This window comes from Pinus tabuliformis, chromosome 6 (genome assembly GCF_031772625.1).
Source record: "Pinus tabuliformis cultivar Carrire ecotype Pingquan chromosome 6, CPIR1, whole genome shotgun sequence".
Lineage (NCBI taxonomy): Eukaryota > Viridiplantae > Streptophyta > Pinopsida > Pinales > Pinaceae > Pinus > Pinus tabuliformis.
The window spans coordinates 703119014-703138040 of record NC_142292.1 but is presented as its reverse complement, the minus strand read 5'-3'; the positions used below and the strand labels follow the sequence as shown (position 1 = coordinate 703138040).

The window sequence follows — 19027 nt, the reverse complement described above, 5'->3', positions numbered from 1 at the left end:
AACAAAAAGCATAAAGAGCTAACCCTAAACTAACGCATGAACAAATCAAAATAGAAATAAAAAGAATTCGAATATGTTTTGTTGCTTTGTATTTGCAGGTTCTGACGGCAGAATGGAAGAGACGTGAGGGTGGATCGCAGCAGCAAGAGGTGAAGCGCTGAAGGTTTAGCACGCAAGTTTAGAGGAGGCTGCGTGAGGGGACAAACAACGAACGGAACCACGAATCTGGACAGAGATGCGAGGAGGAGCAAACAGCGTGTGGACTATGGAAGTGTGGAGAGCAACAGTGGATGGAGCAGGCAGAACGCGAAGGGTAGGGAGGCTTGCTTGATAGTGGGAACGCAAAGAGGTGGGCACGGAGGACGCGGAGGTGATGGCTAAGGAGATACACAGATGAGGAATGCGACAGGATGCAAATAGAGCTGCGAGTTAGGGAGTTGTAGTAGTGTAAGAGGGATGGCAGCACGCTGGTATGGCAGCGTGAAAGGAATGAGGAGTTGGAAGGAAAGGGTTTGCGTTTGCAGATTCGGAGGCAGCGTAGTGAGCCACGGAAGGGAAGACGCAGGCAGAGAGGACGACGAAAATGAGGAAGTAGTAGGTTATCATGTGAAAGGGATCCGAGGGTTCTGAAGGCAACACGCATAAGGGAAGGACGGTTGCGGGAGAAGGGAAGGCTGCGGAAAAGAACGAGGGGAGAAGGGACTGCGTAGGGAGAAAGACTGGGAACACGCAGAGATATAGTTGCTCGGTCGGAGTAGCAAAAGCTTTGATGGAATGAGCTAGGTGTTTGCAGGTTTGAGGAATGCAGGCAACATGGAGCAGCGTGAGAGATTTAACTGCGGTTTGATGAGGAAAGGCTTGAGGAAATGCGTATCTAGACAGAAAACGCAAGAATAAACCCTAAGTTTTTCCAGATCAAAAAAAAAAAAAAATTAAAACCCAAACCCAGACCATAAAAATAATTTCAAGTTTTCCAGAAAAACAACAGTGACATCAAATTCGAAATTTTCTGCTTAGGAAACCCAGGCAGCAGAGAAATTGCAGCCCAAGAACCGAAGAGAAATTTCCAGATTAAGATTTCATACCTCCACTTAAGATTTACCAGTGAAACCCCAGTGAAATTATCCAGATTAAAACAATTTTATGGAATACACTTGCTTTATATTTGTTAATGAAACCCTCATGAAATTTCCAGATCTGAAAATAAATAAATTTAAACCCTTGGACTGCAAAATCTAGATATGATCCCTACAAAAATTGATGTTGATGAACCCTAGAGATCTAGATCTTACCCTTCAGGACCTAGATCTCGACTCTACACAATTTTTTCCTTTGGATCTGTTGCTGCAAGACAACAAGAAACACCCAAACGATATATGCGATGACCTAAAAAACTAAAACCTAGAAAACCCAAGTCAGAAAACTGAAAATAATTTTACAGATCTATGTACATAGATGCAAGATCTATCAGATCTAGGGAGTGTGAGTCCGACTCCACTCCAAAATTTGATGATCTGAAGCTCTCAACAGCCAGATCTACCGATTTAGCACAAAAAAAAATTAAATCTTTTGAATTTTAAAGGAGGTACAGAGCTCAAAACCCTTCATGCATCACCCATAAAAAATACCTTATGATAAGCCTGGGATCAAATCAAGTTGCGCTCTTTAGAAAACACGGACCGGGAGTTGGTTGGTTCAACCGAAAACTTCCCCGAACGCCCGATGATCTAATAATCGAGGATTTCCTACAAAACTCAATTTAACCATCAACACAGAGTGAGAAAACGATAATCAAATTCAAATAAATAAAGATACCTGCTATTATATTCAAAACTTAAATTATCATTCAAACCCCAACGACTGAGCAAGATACCTATACTCAAATCGCTCTTCAAAAAGCTATCATCAATGGCTAAAAAGAAATCTATGCATGAAAATGACACATCTTACAATATTTCCAGGAAGAGTAACACCAGTAGAAATTTAACCCCAAGTCTTTCATTATTGCTCATAAAAAGGATTACAAGAGACCTTTTCTCTTAGTACACAATCCATAGATCGGATGATACTAACTAACAAATGACCTCCTATTTAAGATAAATCCTCCAACGGCTAGTTCAAGTGATCATTGTCAAAGCAATCTCAACCGTTGATGAGGATTAAAATTTATTTTGATTTCATCTGTCGAAATTTTAAATTATTGAGGAAATTCGAATTTTTCAATTAAATGCATTTTAATCAATTCAAAAATTAAACTTTTGCATTAATTTCCTCAAATTTTTAACTTTGACTTAACCCCAGGGACCAAAGGCTTTAAATTTAGCAAAATAATTCATTTACCTTAGTACTTGGACCTCTTAAAATTTAATTTTTTAAGGACCAACGAATTTTGTCTTCGAAGAATTTAAATTTAGTTAGGACCTAGAATTAATCAAATTTTTGACTTAGGATTTTAATTAATTTTGGCCATAAAAGATTAATTAATTAACCTATGAGGGGATAAATTATTTTTCTAACCCTCAAGACAATTTACATCATGATTTTTACATTTTTTACATCTCAAGGGGGAAAACCCATTTGCGAAAGACCCTCAAAGACTACTCAGTTCTGCGACACAAATATAATCTAGCAGATCAAGCAATTTGTAATAAAATAACCTAACCAAATAGTTAGGATTATTCCCAAGTCACTTTTACAGAGACTCGATCTAGAACACTAGGACTCCCCTAAAATCCCAGTGACAAAATCCACTCTGGCTTTGGGGTAAGGCTAAAGGAAAACCCTGCCGACCATCCGAGAATGGATCCATGAGACAAAAAACCTCCCAGAATGTAAATCATCACCAGAAAAGTAGGTTTACCTAGGTGATTATATACACGACACGGATCTGCTGAGATTATTTACATTATACACATGCAAAATGGGTTTACATTATAACATGATCCTCATGCTGACGATGATAGCTAGATGGCAGGAACACATCGATCAGGCGCTATCTCTTTTGCGAAAAAAAGGGGTGTATTGTTATGGGTCGTTGACACGTAGTGGTCAACAGGTGGAATTTCCCTAAACGGTTTCTGGATTCTTTGGAATGCATGTGCCCAAACCTTCCTGCAAAATTTGAGGCCTAGATCATATTCGATGCTATCGCAAATTAGCACTCCCTCTTAGCGAGGAATGTGCTCTAGCAATATATTGTTGTTGCATACTGCTCTTACTCTGAAGCATCATCCTCTGCGCTGCTGATATCTGACATGCTCTCCACCAGCTACTGCATTGTTGCTATAACTGTGTTGTTGCCTTTGACACTGCCACTGCCAATGCTACATCTAGATTCTATACTACAACTCCCGCTCAAATGTTGCATCTGATATGCTGCTAGCACTCCCACTGCTAACACTACAACTCAGTTGCTGAGAGAAGGAACTGAAAACACCCAAAACTGGATAAGTATCCTGTGCATACACCTCGGTGTTGAAAACCTGACTACTGTTAGACCCACGTTGTCTTTTGAAGCCACTGCGCTAATGAAGCTCTGCACTATGCCTCCACGCATTGTTGCCTCTTTGCTTTGCACTACTCAAGTTCTGGCACTGCTAACTACTGCATGTGTCACTCCAACACTCCATGGCACCAACTGAAAACTCCTCCATCCCGCTACTACTGATCACGGCTCCCGTAGCAAGGTGATGATCCAAGAAATGGGCTCCTCAAGGATCCTGCCCATCTGTAGATCTATCAAACTACAGTTCAATATCAGCCCACCTCCCTCCTAGAGGTATCTTGGTTGTTATGGCGAACTCGTCCTCCTGTTCAATCTTTGTGGCTGCAACCTGAGGATCGTGCTTCTAATCCTTGTCCTTTTTCTTCAAAGGACACTGGGATGCATAGTGGCCCATCTTGCCACATCTGAAGCACTTCACCATGGAGACGTCTTTCTTTCGTCTCTGCTGCCCCTTTGATGCAAGGATTGCATTATCCTCCTCCTCTACTTTGGGCTTCGACCCATTGTTGTTGTTGCTTCCATCAAGTATGACCTTAACCAGGTCCCTCCTCAGCTCTTCTTGCTTCAAAGCTGCCCACATCTCATCCCAATTTGGCAATGTTGCTCTGCCCAGGATACTCTAGACAAGGATTTTCCATTCATCTGAAACAGAATTTAGGGCCAGTATCACTAACTCTGAATCTTTAGGAGTACACCTCGCATCCGACAACACATCACGGGTCTCCTTTAGCTTCGTGAGGAATGGATCCAGATGTTCTCCCTTCTGCATCTGTGCATATCTCAGCTTCTGTTCCAAGTACATCTTTCGTTGTTCAAAAGATCCCTCATACAATGTGGCCAAAGCATCCCATATCTCCTTAGCAGTTGCTCTGCTAGCAGCATGGCACGCCACGTGATCCTTGACTCCGTCCAGGATCATCCTCTTCGCCTTTACCATCTTAGCCTTGTACTTCTTTAGTGGATCTGCATCCGCGGGTTCACCTACCACACTGTCAACACACATCTTGAGGGCATGCTCATCTAAAAGGAAAGACATTCTAGCCTTCCAGATGACATAGTTGGAAGCTCCGTCCAACCTATCATGATCCCTCAACCCACTGGTCACCATATCCTCCAAAAATTGTCGAACGCCTCCCTCTTTCTCCCTACTGCATAGCTTCTAAGTTGGCTTACGCACTCCCTGATGGAGTTGGTAAATCTGTTGCTCCTCTGCTGCCGAGAAAATTAGAAATACTAATTTCCTCTGCAAGAAATCACTAAGGAAATATTCCCTCACTATGCAATCTGCTTCCTACTTCCAACAACTTTTCTACCCATCACTCAACTTGCAGAAAATTGTGTCCCTCTAGCTATTTGCTAAGGCTCTGCGTGGCTCCCTCTACCTTGGCAAATTCTCGATCCGACAGTCTTACCTCTCTATCGGCTCACTCAGAGAGAGACAACTTTGAAAATATAGCCCTCCTGGCTAGAACTGTGCAATTCCTTAGGGGATTCGAACTGTTGCTTGCTGCAGCAAGTTGACCCTTGCTTCAGCGCTAGATCTGCTCTTCCTGTTTCACATCACCACCTCTGATAACAGGTGAAAATTTCTAGATCTAAGAATATCAGGAATCCTACTGCGACCAACTGAATCTACTTCACTTGGATTGAAAATTACATTACAAACTTATTTCAGATTTCTTCTTGAAATATTGAAGTAAATTACTAAACCAGCCTACACCAAATTAAATATAATTCTGAAACATAGAAACTGAGCAAGGAAATACAAACACACAAGACACCATTATTTTTGGACAAATATCCCCAGAAAAACCCAATGCGGGAAAACCAGTGCACCAGCTCTGACGGTTTTATTATTATGCAGGAGAAAATGTTAGTACAATTCTAGGATGCTCAACTAGCAATCTGATACAAAGAGAATACTGGACAAAATATTGGTGAAATGATCTCACCTTGTCACTGGGAGAATCAGTGACTGATCTTGCTGAACTGGAGGCTTTACGTCACCCTCTACGTGGCCTCTGCGCAGAACTGCATCATTCCTGGCAGTTTTTGCATCACCCCTGCTAGGTATTTACGTTGCCCCTCTTCTGGATCCTCTACTAGCTGAGAAAATCGACCTTCCTCCCAGACTCACACCCTGGCTCCTGACAACTAAAACTCGACTTCCCTTAGCAGGAAACTCAACTTCCCCTCATGAACTGTGTTGCCTCTGCGTCAGCACTGCGTCGGCCAGCGTCAGCCTCTCTCTAAACATCTTTTTGTCCTCCCTTTGCCTCGTACTCTCCGGAACTTCCTTCTTCCAAATTCTCACTATCCCTCTACTCCAAGAAATCGCCTCAATCAATTTCTCCTCCGGACAACTTCTCACTTTAGAAAATCGATTTCTTGATCTCTCTTGGTGTATTTTCTGAATGACCCTGAAGTCCCTTCTTCTATCTTCCTGTTGGACAACCAACAACCTAGATTAACTCCTAACCAAAGGATCAGATTGTTTTGACTTGGTCTTTGTCTTTGTCTAGAAGATTCACCCACAATTAGATTAATACCCATTAATATTTTAATTTTCCTAAGTTTCGACTTAGGAACCCCATTAAAAATATTAATTATTTTAATATAGTCATCTCTAGGTGGAATTTCCCAAAATGGTTTTTGGGTTCTTTGGAATGCATGTGGCCGAGCCTCCCTGCAAAATTTGAGGCCTAGAGCACATTGGATGCTATGCCAAATCAACGCTCCCTCTTAGCGAGGAATGTGCTCTAGCAATATACTGTTGCTGCATACTGCTCTGACTCTGAAGCATCGTCCTCTGCGTTGTTGATATTTGACATGCTATCCACCAGCTACTGCACTGCAACTGTCACTGTACTACTACCTTTGACAATACCACTGCTAATGCTACATCTGTCCGACAACTCCCTCTCAAATGTTGCATTTGCTACACTACTGGTACTGCCACTGCTAAAAATGCATCCGTACTGCAACTCAGTTGCTGAGAGAAGCAACTAAAAACACCCAAAACTGGATAAGTATCCCGTGGATACACCTCGGTGCTGAAACCCTGACTACTGCTAGACCCACGATGTCTTTTGAAGCCACTGCATTGCTAAATCTCTACATTGTGCCTCCGCGCACTGTTGCCTCTCTGCTTTGTGCTGCTCAAGTTCTGGCGCTACTAACTACTGCATTTGTCGCTCCAACACTCCATGGCACCAACTGAAAACTCCTCCATCCCGCTACTACTAATCATGGGCTCCCGTAGCAAGGTGATGATCCAAGAGGTGGGCTCCTCAAGGATCCCACCCATCTGTAGCTCTATCGAACTACAATTCAATATCAGCCCACCTCCCTCCTAGAGGTATCTTGGTTGTCATGGCGAACTCATCCTCTTACTGAATCTTTGCAATTGTAACCTTGGGATCGTGCTTCTCATCCTTATCCTTTTTCTTCAAAGGACTCTGGGATGCATAGTGGCCCATCTCGCCACATCTGAAGCACTTCACCTTCGAGAAGTCTTTCTTTCATATCTGTTGCCCCTGTTGCCCCTTTGATGCACGGGTTGCATTATCCTCCTCCTCTACTTTGGGCTTCGACCCACTGCTGCTGCTGCTGCTTCTGTCAAGTTTGACCTTGAACAGGGCCCTCCTCAGTTCTTCTTGTTTTAGAGTTGCCCACATCTCATCCCAATTTGGCAATGTTGCTCTACCCAAGATACTCTAGACAAAGACTTGCCATTCATCCGAGATAGAATTTAGGGCCAATCTCACTAACTCTGAATCCTGAGGTGTATGCCCCGCAGTCGACAAACTCATCACGGGTCTCCTTCAGCTTCGAGAGGAATGGATCCACACGTTCTCCCTTTTGCATCTGTGCAGATCTCAGCTTCTCTTCCATGTACATTTTCCACTGCTCAAAAGATCCCTCATACAATGTGGCCTAAGCATCCCACATCTCCTTAGAAGTTGCTCTGCTAGCAACGTGACACACCACATGATCCTTGACTCCATCCAGGATCATCCTCTTGGCTTTTTCCATCTCAGCCTTGTACTTCTTTAGCGGATCTGCATCCACAGGTTCACCTACCACACTATCAACATACGTCTTGAGGGCATGCACATCTAGAAGGAAAGACAATCTAGCCTTCTAAATGACATAGTTGGAAGCTCTGTCCATCTTGTCCTAATCCCTCAAGCCATTGGTTTCCATATCCTCTGAAAACTGTCAAACAGCTTCCTCTTTCTCCCTATTGCATAGCTTCTAGGTTGCCTTACGCGCTCCCTGATGGAGCTGGTAATACTGTTACTCCTCTACTCCCCAGCAAATGAGAAATACTGATTTCCTTAACAAGAAATCACTGAGGAAGTATTCCCTCACTATGCGATTTGCTTCCTTCTTCCAGCGTCTTTTCTGCCCAACACTCAGCTTGCAAAAAACTGCGTCCCTCTAGCTCTGCACTAAGGCTCTGCGTGGCTCCCTCTGCCTTGGCAAATTCTCGATCCGATAGTCTTACCTCTCTGTCAGCTCACTCAGAGAGAGACAAATTCAAAAATATAGCCCTCCTGGCTAGAACTGCGCAATCCCTCAAAGGATTTGAACTGCTGCTTGTTGCAGCAAGTTGACCCTTGCTTCAATGCTAGATCCTTTCCTCCTATTTCACATCAACAACTTTGATACCAAGTGAAAATTCCTAGATCAAACAATCTCAGGAATCCTACTGCAACCAACTGAATCTACTTCACCTAGATTGTAAATTACATTACAAACTTATTTCAGATTTCTTCTTGAAATATTGAAGTAAATCACTGAAGCAGCCTACACCAAATTAAATATGATTCTGAAACATAGAAACTGAGCAAGGAAATACAGACACATAGGACACCGTTATTTTTGGACAAATGTCCCTAGAAAAACACAATGCGGGAAATCCAGTACACCAGCTCCGTGGGTTTTATTATTATGCAGGAGAAAATCTGAGTACAATTCTAGGATGCTCAACTAGCAATCCAATATAGAGAGAATACTGGACGAAAGATTGGCGAAAAGATTTCACCCTATCACTGGGAGAACCAGTGATTGATCCTACTGAATTGGAGGCTCTGCGTCACCCTCTATGTGGCCTCTGTGCAGAACTGCATCACTCCCCGCAATTTTTGCATCACCCTTGCTAGGTATTACGTTGCCACTCTTCCGGATCCTCTGCTGGTTGAGAAAATCGATCTTCTGCCTCCCGAACTCACACCCCGGTTCTTGGCAACTGAAACTCGACTTCCCCTCAAGGACTGTGTTGCGTCTGCATCAGCACTGCGTGGGTCAACGTCAGCCTCTCTCTGGACGTCTTTCTATCCTCCCTCTGCCTCGTACTCTCCAGAACTTCCTTATTCCGAAATGTCACTACCCCTCTGTTGCAAGAAATCTCCTCAATCGATTTTTCCTCCTGAGAACTTCTCACTTCAAAAAATCGATTTATTGATCTCTCTTGGTGTATTTTCCAAATGACCCTCAAGCCCCTTCTTATATTTTCCTGTTGGACAACCAACGGCCTAGATTAACTCCTAATCAAAGAATCAGATTCTTTTGACTTGATCTTTGTCTATATCTAGAAGATTCACCCACAACCCCATTAATTTTCTTAAGTTTAAACTTAGCAACCCCATTAAAAATATTAATTATTTTAATATAATCGTGTCTGGGTGGAATTTCCCAAAATGGTTTCTGATTTCTTTGGAATGCATGTCCCCAAGCCTCCCTGCAAAATTTGAGGCCTAGAGCACATCTGATGCTATCCCAAATCAACACTACGCAGTGTCCTCTCAAGAAGAAGGAAAAGGATGTGAAACATGATCCGCAGGCTGTAGCCACAAAGATCGAGGAAGAGGAGTTTACCATGATTGCCTAGATACCTCCAACGTAGAGGTGAGATGATCTAGCACTGCAGTTTGAAAGAACTGTAGATGGGCAGGATCCTTGAGGAGTCCCCCTCTTGGATCAATACCTTGATATGGGAGCCCATATCAGAAGTGGCAGGATGGACTAGGATAAGTTGATGCAAAGGAGTGTTGGACTGATAGTTGCAATGGCTAAGAGTGCCAGAATCTGAACAGTGCAGAGCTAGTGTTGGCAGTGGTGCAGTTGGCACAGAGCAGAGTCAGCAATAGCGTAATGGCTTCAGTAACAGCGCAGAGACTAGGAGCAGTCAGAATTCCAGCAACAAATGCATCATACTAAACACCAGTTTAGTAATTTTGGATGCTTTTCCGTTGTTGAAGCAATAGCAACAGCAGTTGGAGAAGGTTGTTGTGTAGATGCAGTGTTGGCAATGGTAGGGCCAGCAGCAACACAAATGCAGCATTTACAAGGGTTGCATTACAGATGTAGTGTTGGCAGTGGTAGGGTCAGCAGCAGTACAGATGCAGCATTTGCGCAGTAGTTGGTGGGCAGTGATGTCAGACATCAGTAGCGCAGAGGGAGAAGTTACAGAGAAGGGTGATGCTTCAGCAGGGTGCGTTACTAGAGCACATTCCTCGCTAAGGAGTGTTAATTTCTGGTAGCATCAGATGTGCACTAAACCTCAAAATTTGTAGGGAGGCTTGGACACATGTATTCCAGAATACCCAAAAATCATTTTGAGAAATTCCACATGGAGACAGTTTTATTAAAATAATTAATTATTTTTAATGGGTGCCTAAGTCTAAACTTACGAAATCAAAATAATTAAAGGGTATTAAATTTTAATCAAACTGGGGGTGAAACTAATAGAAGAAGACAAGGATCAAACCAAAACGGTCTAAGCCATTGATTAGAATCTAATCTAGGTCGTTGGTTCTCAATGAGAAAATTATAAGAAGAGGCTTAATGGGCATTTGGAAAATACATCGAATGAGAGAGATCAAGAGATCGATTTCTGAAGAGAGCAGCGCAGCAATTGTCGGAGAAGTGATCGAGGTGATTTCTTGTAGTGAGGGGTAGAGATAGTTTCTCGTTGGAGAGTTTCTTGATCCAGGGATAAATCGCAAGAAGGCAAAGAAAGATCCAGAAGAGGCAGTGTAAGTCCACGGAGAGGTACTGTAGGGCCACAGAGAGGCAGCACAGAGCCTGAGAGGAGATCTGAAATTTGCTGGAGAATCGAGTTCCAGAGCCAGAAGTCGAGGTGTGAGACCGGGAGGGCAGAAAATTGAAGTCCCGGAGGCAAATCAATCAACCAAAGGAGTGACGCAATCCCCAGAAGCTGTGACGCAAAGCAGCGCAGTGATTGCGCAGAAACTGCGTAGAGGCGGCTAGGGGCTAGTCATTCAATGGTTGGATTAGTGCTGGATTGCCAGTGATAGTGTGAGGTATATCTCACTCATCTCCCTGTCAATCAAATTATCTGTATTGGATAGCCAGCAAGGCATCCAAATATTTTGTATTAAAAAATTACTGCTTAATAATACAAACCCTCAGCTGTTGCACCGATTTTCCCACATTGGGTTTTTCCAGGGATATTGATCCAAAAATAATGGTGTCACTTGTGTGTGCTATTTCTTTCTTGCTCAATTCTTGTTTCTGCATATCATTTAATTAGTGAAGCCTTCAGTGTATTGGTTTCGATATTTACCGTAGAACACAATTAATAATTTGTTCAGTTATTTGACAAATAAAAGAACTTAATCAGTTGTTGCAATAGAAATTTGTTTCTTCCAAATTTTCACAAACGGCAGCACAGATTCCACAATGGACAATGCAGAGGCTAGCATCAATCAGATGCTCAAGAGACAGTTGCAACAAGGATACACAATTGATTTAGTATTTAGGATGCTTCTCAGTTGCTATAGTTGCAGTAGCAACAACTATAGTTGAGAGGGAGTTGCAGTGCAGAAGCAGACTTGAAAGTAGAACAGGATGTACAGTGTAGTGTCCGCAGCAACACAGATGCAACATCAGAGTTGCACAGTGGTTGGTGGGTGTCGCAGATTGTCACAGTGGCCAGACATCAGCAGCGTGTATGGAGGATGATGCAGAGACAGGGTGTTGTAGCAGCGATACGACACTAGAACACCTTCCTCATCAAGAGGGAGTGTTAGTTATTGTAGCATCGGAGGTGTTCTAGTCTCGAAACTTTGCAAAGAGGCTAAAGCATCGGAGTTCTCCAAAACCCAAAAATTGTTTCTAGAAATTCCACCTAGAAACGTCTCAATTAGATTATTAACCAATTTTTAAATATTTCCCAAGTTTAAACTTAATAAAATTGGTTAATTAATCAATATTAATTGAGAAAGGTGTAAACCATCTAGAAATTCACACAGATCGACTAGGAAATGATCTCATCCATTGATTAATTTTAGTCTTGGCCATTGGAGTCCCACTATGAAATTATTAGAAGAAGTCGATGGGTAGATGGAGAAACACACTTGGTGAGCAAATTCCTTGGGCAATTCGATTTTTCCAGAGAAAGCAACATTATGTCGGAAGAGTTGGAGCCAAAGAGAGGACACTAAGGCTGGTGAGGGGCAGAGAGAGTGGGCCGAAGGAAGATTTCCAGTTTCGGAGTCAAAAAGAGGAGGTCAAAATTTTCTCCAAGAAGCAGTGCAGGGACTGCACAATTACTTCTGTGGAGAAGTTTGATTTCGCGGGAGGGAAGGTCATTTTCAATTCAAGAGGCCAGGAATATTTTCCAGAGGGTCGGGGAAGCATTTTCCCAGTCAGTAGCAGGCATGACAACTTAGAATTTGTTTCGGGTTGAGCGTGTGAGGGTCTGCGCAGAGCAGGAGGACGACTTGCTTTTCAGAGGTCAGATAGCGTCGGGATTGCTCGAAGAGAGGGTAAAATTCCTCAGTAAAGTTTTGCCAATATTTCTCTTGGGTAGATTCGCTAGTTTAGTGATATTTATTGTACCCAAAATTTTCTCACGCTGCTTAATAATAAAAACCCTTGGTTGTTGCACCAGTTTTTGCACAATGGGTTTTTCAAGGGACTTTTGTCCAAAACTAATTGTGTTAAAATTATTGCATGTGCCAGTATTTTCTTAGTTTCCAGCACTTCTATTTTCCGCAATATTTTATTTGTGAAGTTTGTAATGTGATTAAGTCATTGTTGTCGTAGCAATAAGCTGTTAAATTAATTTACAGTTAGAAAAATTAATTCCAATTGCTGTAATAAGATTTCAGTAACGAAATTTTCACATCTAGTATTGATAATTTTCCAGCATCGGCTTAACACAGTTACTGTAGTAACAAGGATTTAAATTCTTTTTCACAATGACTGCCTTCAATGTGAACTCGGCCCTCAAACTAGGGACATTTTTTTTGTTTTTAATGTAGATGGCATAAAAACAATCTTCCAGATAAGTCAGCCATTTCCTCTTGCTGACTCTAAAGACTATTCCTATCCACCAAAACTTTCAACATGTGATTACAGGACTTTCTCTTCAGGATCTTTGATTTCTTTCCTAAAGTACTCTAGGCCTCGGTTAGGCATCTTCACAAACCCTCAGACTCATGGACAAGATGTTTAATTGTTGTTAGAACTCTTTACTGTGCTTCACAGGCTTCGGTCCTCAAGTATGGAGCTTTTAGCTTAGTATAGGATCTCAAAAGGAGGTTTCAGTCTATATATAGATACCTCTGAAAAAACTTTGTACCCCTGCAATAGGTTAGACAGGATTGAGATCCTTTCATTTCATAAGACATGCGAACTTGGTCTAGACAACAAAGGCATCTGATGCTACACTACTTTTCTGTAGTAGAATCTTTTGACCTCCTAAAATTTCTTAGGCATAGAAATGTACAGAACTTTAGCCTCTTTGACAGAGGTCTGACCTGTCGATAAAAGGCTCAGAAAATGGTCTCTTTTAGCTCGGATTTTTCAAACCCATATCTGCAGTATAGGAAGATGCTTGACTGTAGTTTCTTTGCCTTCTGAATCTTAGATTCCAAGCCCAAGTTTGCTGAAACCAATCCTTCTTCCTGTAATGAGATAAAGATAAAAGCGTCTTCTTGGGATTTTCCAGCTGCCAATAATTCTGACCTTAGCTCTGATACCATGTTGGAAAATTGAATAGGGCAGCATTGCTTTCCTTACATGACGACAATTATTTGTGATATTTATGTTTATCTTCTTATATTATGATTATGTTCTTATCATCAAAAAAATGCCAAAAAAAACGTGAACACAAGATATAGGCTCCACGCCAGGGAAAACCCATCAAAATTCTTCTCGTCAACTTCAAAGGAGACTTCCTAGACTAAAGAGAAGGAGGCTTTTGATTATATGATACTGTCAGAATGACATTCTTCCTTATCGGGAATGTTGTCATGTATATTCCCTCCAGGGAGCATATTGGTTTGATACTCTCTCCCTAGTGGAGATGATGGTTTGATGTTCTCTGTCCCTAGTACAGATGATGGTTTGATGTTCTTTCTCCCTAGTGGAGATGATGGTTAGATGTTCTCTCTCCTAGTGGAGATGATGGTTTGATGTTCTCTCTCCCTAGTGGAGATGGTTTGATGTTCTCTCTCCTTAAGTGGAGATGATGGTTTGATGTTCTCTCTCCTTAGTGGAGATGATGGTATGATGTTCTCTCTCCCTGAAAGGAGATGATGGTATATTTCCTTATGATGATGGACAATAGAAGAGAGAATAAAAGGTACCTCCCTAGCTAAGAGGGAGTGTTGAAAATATAGCTTCAGTTGGTACTTTTATTAACAAAAACTTCAAGGTCAAAATTATGATTGTGAAGGCTTCAAGAAGATCAGGTCGGCTCCATCTCAAAAGGTGGCTTTTTGAAGGGTCATGACCCTCCCACATGGACACTATAAATAACCCATCGAAGGAGATCATTTCATCATCCAATCACACAACAATAACTCGTCTACTAGCCACAGAAGATTCCGCACATGCGAAGCAGAAGCCAAAGAAGATTCTGATTTGAAGTTTGACTGTGTTGACCAAAGCATTGACTGGACTGTTTCTGTGTTTGACCAAACTGTGGAAGATGACCGAAAATTGCAGTGACTTTGGACCTCTGTTGATTGCCATCTGTGATCCTCGACCTGTTGAATTTCAGCCTATTGACCTGCATTGAACTCAGAAAACCAAGCCGTGACAGATCTGCAAGTTTGACAAGTGTTGACCAGACTTTGACTGGTATTTTGACAGTGGAAAATCAGTGATATTTCTCTCTGTTTTGGGATACTTTGACTTGATATTGAAAGGTCAATATTTGACCTTTGACTATATTGTTGGACAAGAATTGGAACTGATTATTCTCTCATAAGGAAAAGATTGGATTGGGTTTTCCCTTTTGTGGGTTTTTCCCTGGTCATTGACCTAATATCTGGTGTCTATTGTCTCTTTGTCTTCTTGTGATCTCTACTGCTCATTGTTTATGGTAGAAGTTTTTCATATGTAACTGTTTTTCATGTGTAACTGATTGATGATTTAAATGCTCTACAAGTTACATTAAATGCTCTAAAGTGGATTGAGAAATCATTTGAAGTAGTTACCAGTTTTGAAAAAATTATTCTAGTTCTACTTTCACTAGAATATCTACATTTAGTCCAATACCCATTGGGATTTAGGTAATCAACCTTCTTGGTGGCATGTTTTTTCCATAACCTCTTCCCCTTGGCTCATTATATAGTGAATTCCTCCTTTTGTGTTCAAGAGACCCTTCCCCATTTTGCACAATATGTATCTGATCTCCAACACACCTTGTTGTCTACATAGTGAAAACCCTTATACCTCCTCCTTTATAATGTCGCTTGCACCCTAGAACCCTATTTAAATTCAATAGTTAGGATGATATATCAACCATATCTAGGAAAATGATTCTTCTAACAGCAGAGAGCCAAGTAAATTTAACATAATACCTCTCGTGGTGGCTACTAAATTTATGAATGGCCTTAACGCCTTGAAAAAATGCACCTAAAATCATGCATAGCTCCTAGATTTCATAACGAATACCCTGCAAAAGACCTTGTTCACCCTGTTATAACCCCTTTCACATTAAATTTTATATATTTGTCATCTATTTGAGTCCCAAAAAAGAATCTTAGGAGAATGTTCTAAGTATGAAGTTTGCACAGTCAGATTATATCAACAAATTGTCTAAGGCACTCTACGTAAATGAGTGAAAGAATCCCAAGAACAGGTCAGAGAATAATAGCAAGTAATCTTATCTTTGCAAGAGGGTAACCACACACACAATTTTGGAATATATGATGGTATGAGTACGAACAGCTACATAAGACTTATGCTAAAGATGGCTAAATTTAGAAATAAAATAACGCAAGAATTTGAATAAGCTCTTTCATGAGAAATCTACTGATGGAAAAGACAGCAAGCTTCAAAACACTTATGTATAACAATGTTCGCCCACCTTTCTGTTTAAATTCCAAATTACCAAACTACAAGATAAATTAAAAAAAGTCAAACTGATTCAGCAAATTTGATAGACAAACTTCAACGAGCTGAATAGAATCAAATTCCATACACAAACTTAATCAAATTTGTTTTTTAAAGATATTTTTTCAAATAACGATAAAGAAACCCTAAAGCTAAAATTCCAAGACTAAAATCATGGATTATAAATTTCCACATTAAGTCATGGGATTATATCATGTATCATATATGTTTAACGAAGGGATGGGATTTTATGATCTATCATTTATGTTAAATGAGGGTAAGGGAACATCTTGAAATATATATATATATATGGGCATACATGATGGCAAATTTATCAACTATTAATCTATTTTACACTAATGAAATTTATCTGAATTTTGGGGTTGTTGAATTTGAACACAAACACAAACAAACCATATGAAATCACATATAGAACCCCAAAAAAAGGATATAGAATAGTATTTTAAAACATGTGAAAAAGACCAACCAAAGACCAAGTTAATAAGCATGATATTTCAAACAAACTGAAAGCAAGACATTAAACACATTAAAAAATAAAACGAAATACCGACTCAAGGATCCGATTTCTCCCGGTATTTCGGGTAATAAGAAGGAAATAGCCAATCAAGTATCCAATTTCTCCCTATATTTCCGATATTTACTAAGTTTCTTCAGGTTTCCCATTTTTCCAATATTTTCAGAGTTTTCCACGTCCAAGTTTCTGCTTCCTGAGATTCTCTGATAATTTTGGAAATTTTCTCCAAGTTTATTTCCAGACCTTGGGCAATATATTCCCCGCCAGGATATTTGCAACCTTGTCAAGAGTCAACTGCTAAAATTACCGATAATAACTAAAGAGCATTTTTCCTGAAGACAAGAGAATCAAAACCCTTACAAATTATTCACATATCCTTTCTTAATTTTCTTTTGTTATTCTGCTAAACAATTACTAGTTTCTTTTCCCATATCAACACGAACATAAATTTAATGATGATTGATTTTCAAGTCCACTATACTGATTTATAATTTTCAAATGCCCAATCTAAAGACAAATATTAATTTTATACGTCGATATGAAACATCCATAATGATTTCCTTGCAGTTATATCATCTATAAAATTATTAGAATGGAACTGAAGGAACTCATGCTGGCGCACCTTCGAATATTCTGAAATATAATGTTACTGGTATGAAGACCCAGTGAATCTAGGTGAAGAATAATTGGACCAATTTTATCCTCTCTTGCAGGGATACAGATCACTGCCAAACTCCAGTGCAAACTGAGTTCATAGCACGAAAATTTAGTAAATAATGCCAATATCGGTACATAGGGATAGTACAACACACAAAAGTTGAAAAAACACAACCTATTAAGCATGATAAGGATTGAACACTAACAAAAGGGATGACAAAACGTAACCCATGTTACTAGCTATATATCTTACATAAGCAGAGTACGAACCCATCATGTAAACAATTTAATTTTAGTTCAGAACAATTCCTTCAGCTTCTATTCAAGAACAGACAATCCATCGATGAATCATCTCATTAAAACAACAGTCATCTGACATTGTCAAGAATAAAAGACATGCATTTTATCATTATTCAATAAATAAGATGGGAAATGTTATCCAGTGGCTATATTGTTGTAGTATTAATACTCTGATACTAAAGTCCAATTTAATAAAGACACAGCATGTTCTAGTAAATTCCAGTGTTGCAAACATCCTGATTTTATCTGCAATTTTTTGGCCTAACCAATGTTTCCCGCTTTTTACAGATATTTTCATGGATTTTACGATTCTTTGGTTTCCAGGACCCTTGCTGATTTTATCTTAATGCCGATGTTTGCAACATTGGTAAATTCAATAAAGATTCATCAGATAGAAATTGCCATTAGTTAATGATGTGGTTATGTCAATGAGCTAGCACACTCGCTATTACCTAAACATAAGGGGATCTCTCCCATTGTATCATATGCCTCCATTTGAATAAAGATTATATTTCACATCTCCCACCTACATTGTACTCATTTCAAAATGGTAACAGTGCCCTAACAGCATCTGAAGCATGTCAGTCCAAAAAATGTACTAGTCCTATGAAGATCTGATCAAAAACTTCTTCGAAGTTATCCATAGTTAAGTCCAAAAGGCATGAAGGCATGCCTAACTATTATCTGATTCAAGGAAAGTAAAATATTTTATAGTTCATATTTATAAGATTATCAAGTTTGAAGAAATATATCATAATGTATTAGAAAGATTGCAGAAACTGGTGACGGATGGAATGTTAGGAAAATGGAAAAAGGTGGAGTATCAGAGATGCCAGATGATAAAGCAAAAAAACCATTCAACAGAAACTTCCAGGCAACATGTAATGGATACGATCACTGCCAAGAGGAACAGGCTATCTCCATTGCTCCCATGGAATGTTGCGCCTGATTGTTCCAAACATATATGCCATGGTTTTTTACCTCTTCATGGTGTAAGTATCTTCAAAATATATTTTTAGATACTCTTCCAGAGATATTACATGGCAGTAATCAATTTGTATCTATTTAGCAAGATATTAACCATAATAGTATACATCAATGTTGCACGACTCGTACTCGTATAAGACTTGTCCAGCGTTTGACTCGAGAGTCGACAACCCATATAAGACTCGAGAACGACCCTTATAAGACTCGACAAAATTTTCCCTCCATTTTCCCTTTCCCTTTCCCTTTCCCCTTCCCCTTCCCCTTCCCTCCACATGATCTCCAAAAAAGTTTAAAAAAAAATTTAAAAATGAATTTTGAGGGACTCCTCGGGTCCTATGCAGGTCATATGTGGTTCTTCACGGGTTCAATGCGGGTAACTGAGTTTTATGCGGGTTTTGGTGGGTAAGGGTAGATACCATGGGTTCTATGCGAGTGACCCTTCTCGCTATAAAACCCATCAAGACCCATGGGTCCTTCCAGGTCTTATAAGAGTCGTGCTACGCTAGTATACATAAATTGAATATCTTATGGGAATTTTCTCATCCACTATGGGAACCTTTACGATTGAAATTTAGAACAAATCTTTCAAAGTGAGTTTTAGATTCGGGATGAATCTTATGAATAAGTTTTCTCTCCATGCCCTCGTCACCTCTCTCTCTCTA

The 19027-nt window shown here is 40.3% G+C and overlaps 1 protein-coding gene across 2 annotated transcripts in view; it reads right to left on the bottom strand.

The window, feature by feature from the left end:
- LOC149260620 (uncharacterized) overlaps positions 1 to 19027 on the bottom strand; it is a 368482-nt gene that overhangs the window by 86135 nt on the left and 263320 nt on the right. For both annotated transcript variants that reach the window (XM_089420916.1, XM_089420919.1), the window contains exon 11: positions 17044 to 17166. In XM_089420916.1, coding sequence (XP_089277042.1) covers positions 17044 to 17166 — 123 coding nt within the window. The remainder of the gene's footprint in view (positions 1 to 17043; positions 17167 to 19027) is intronic.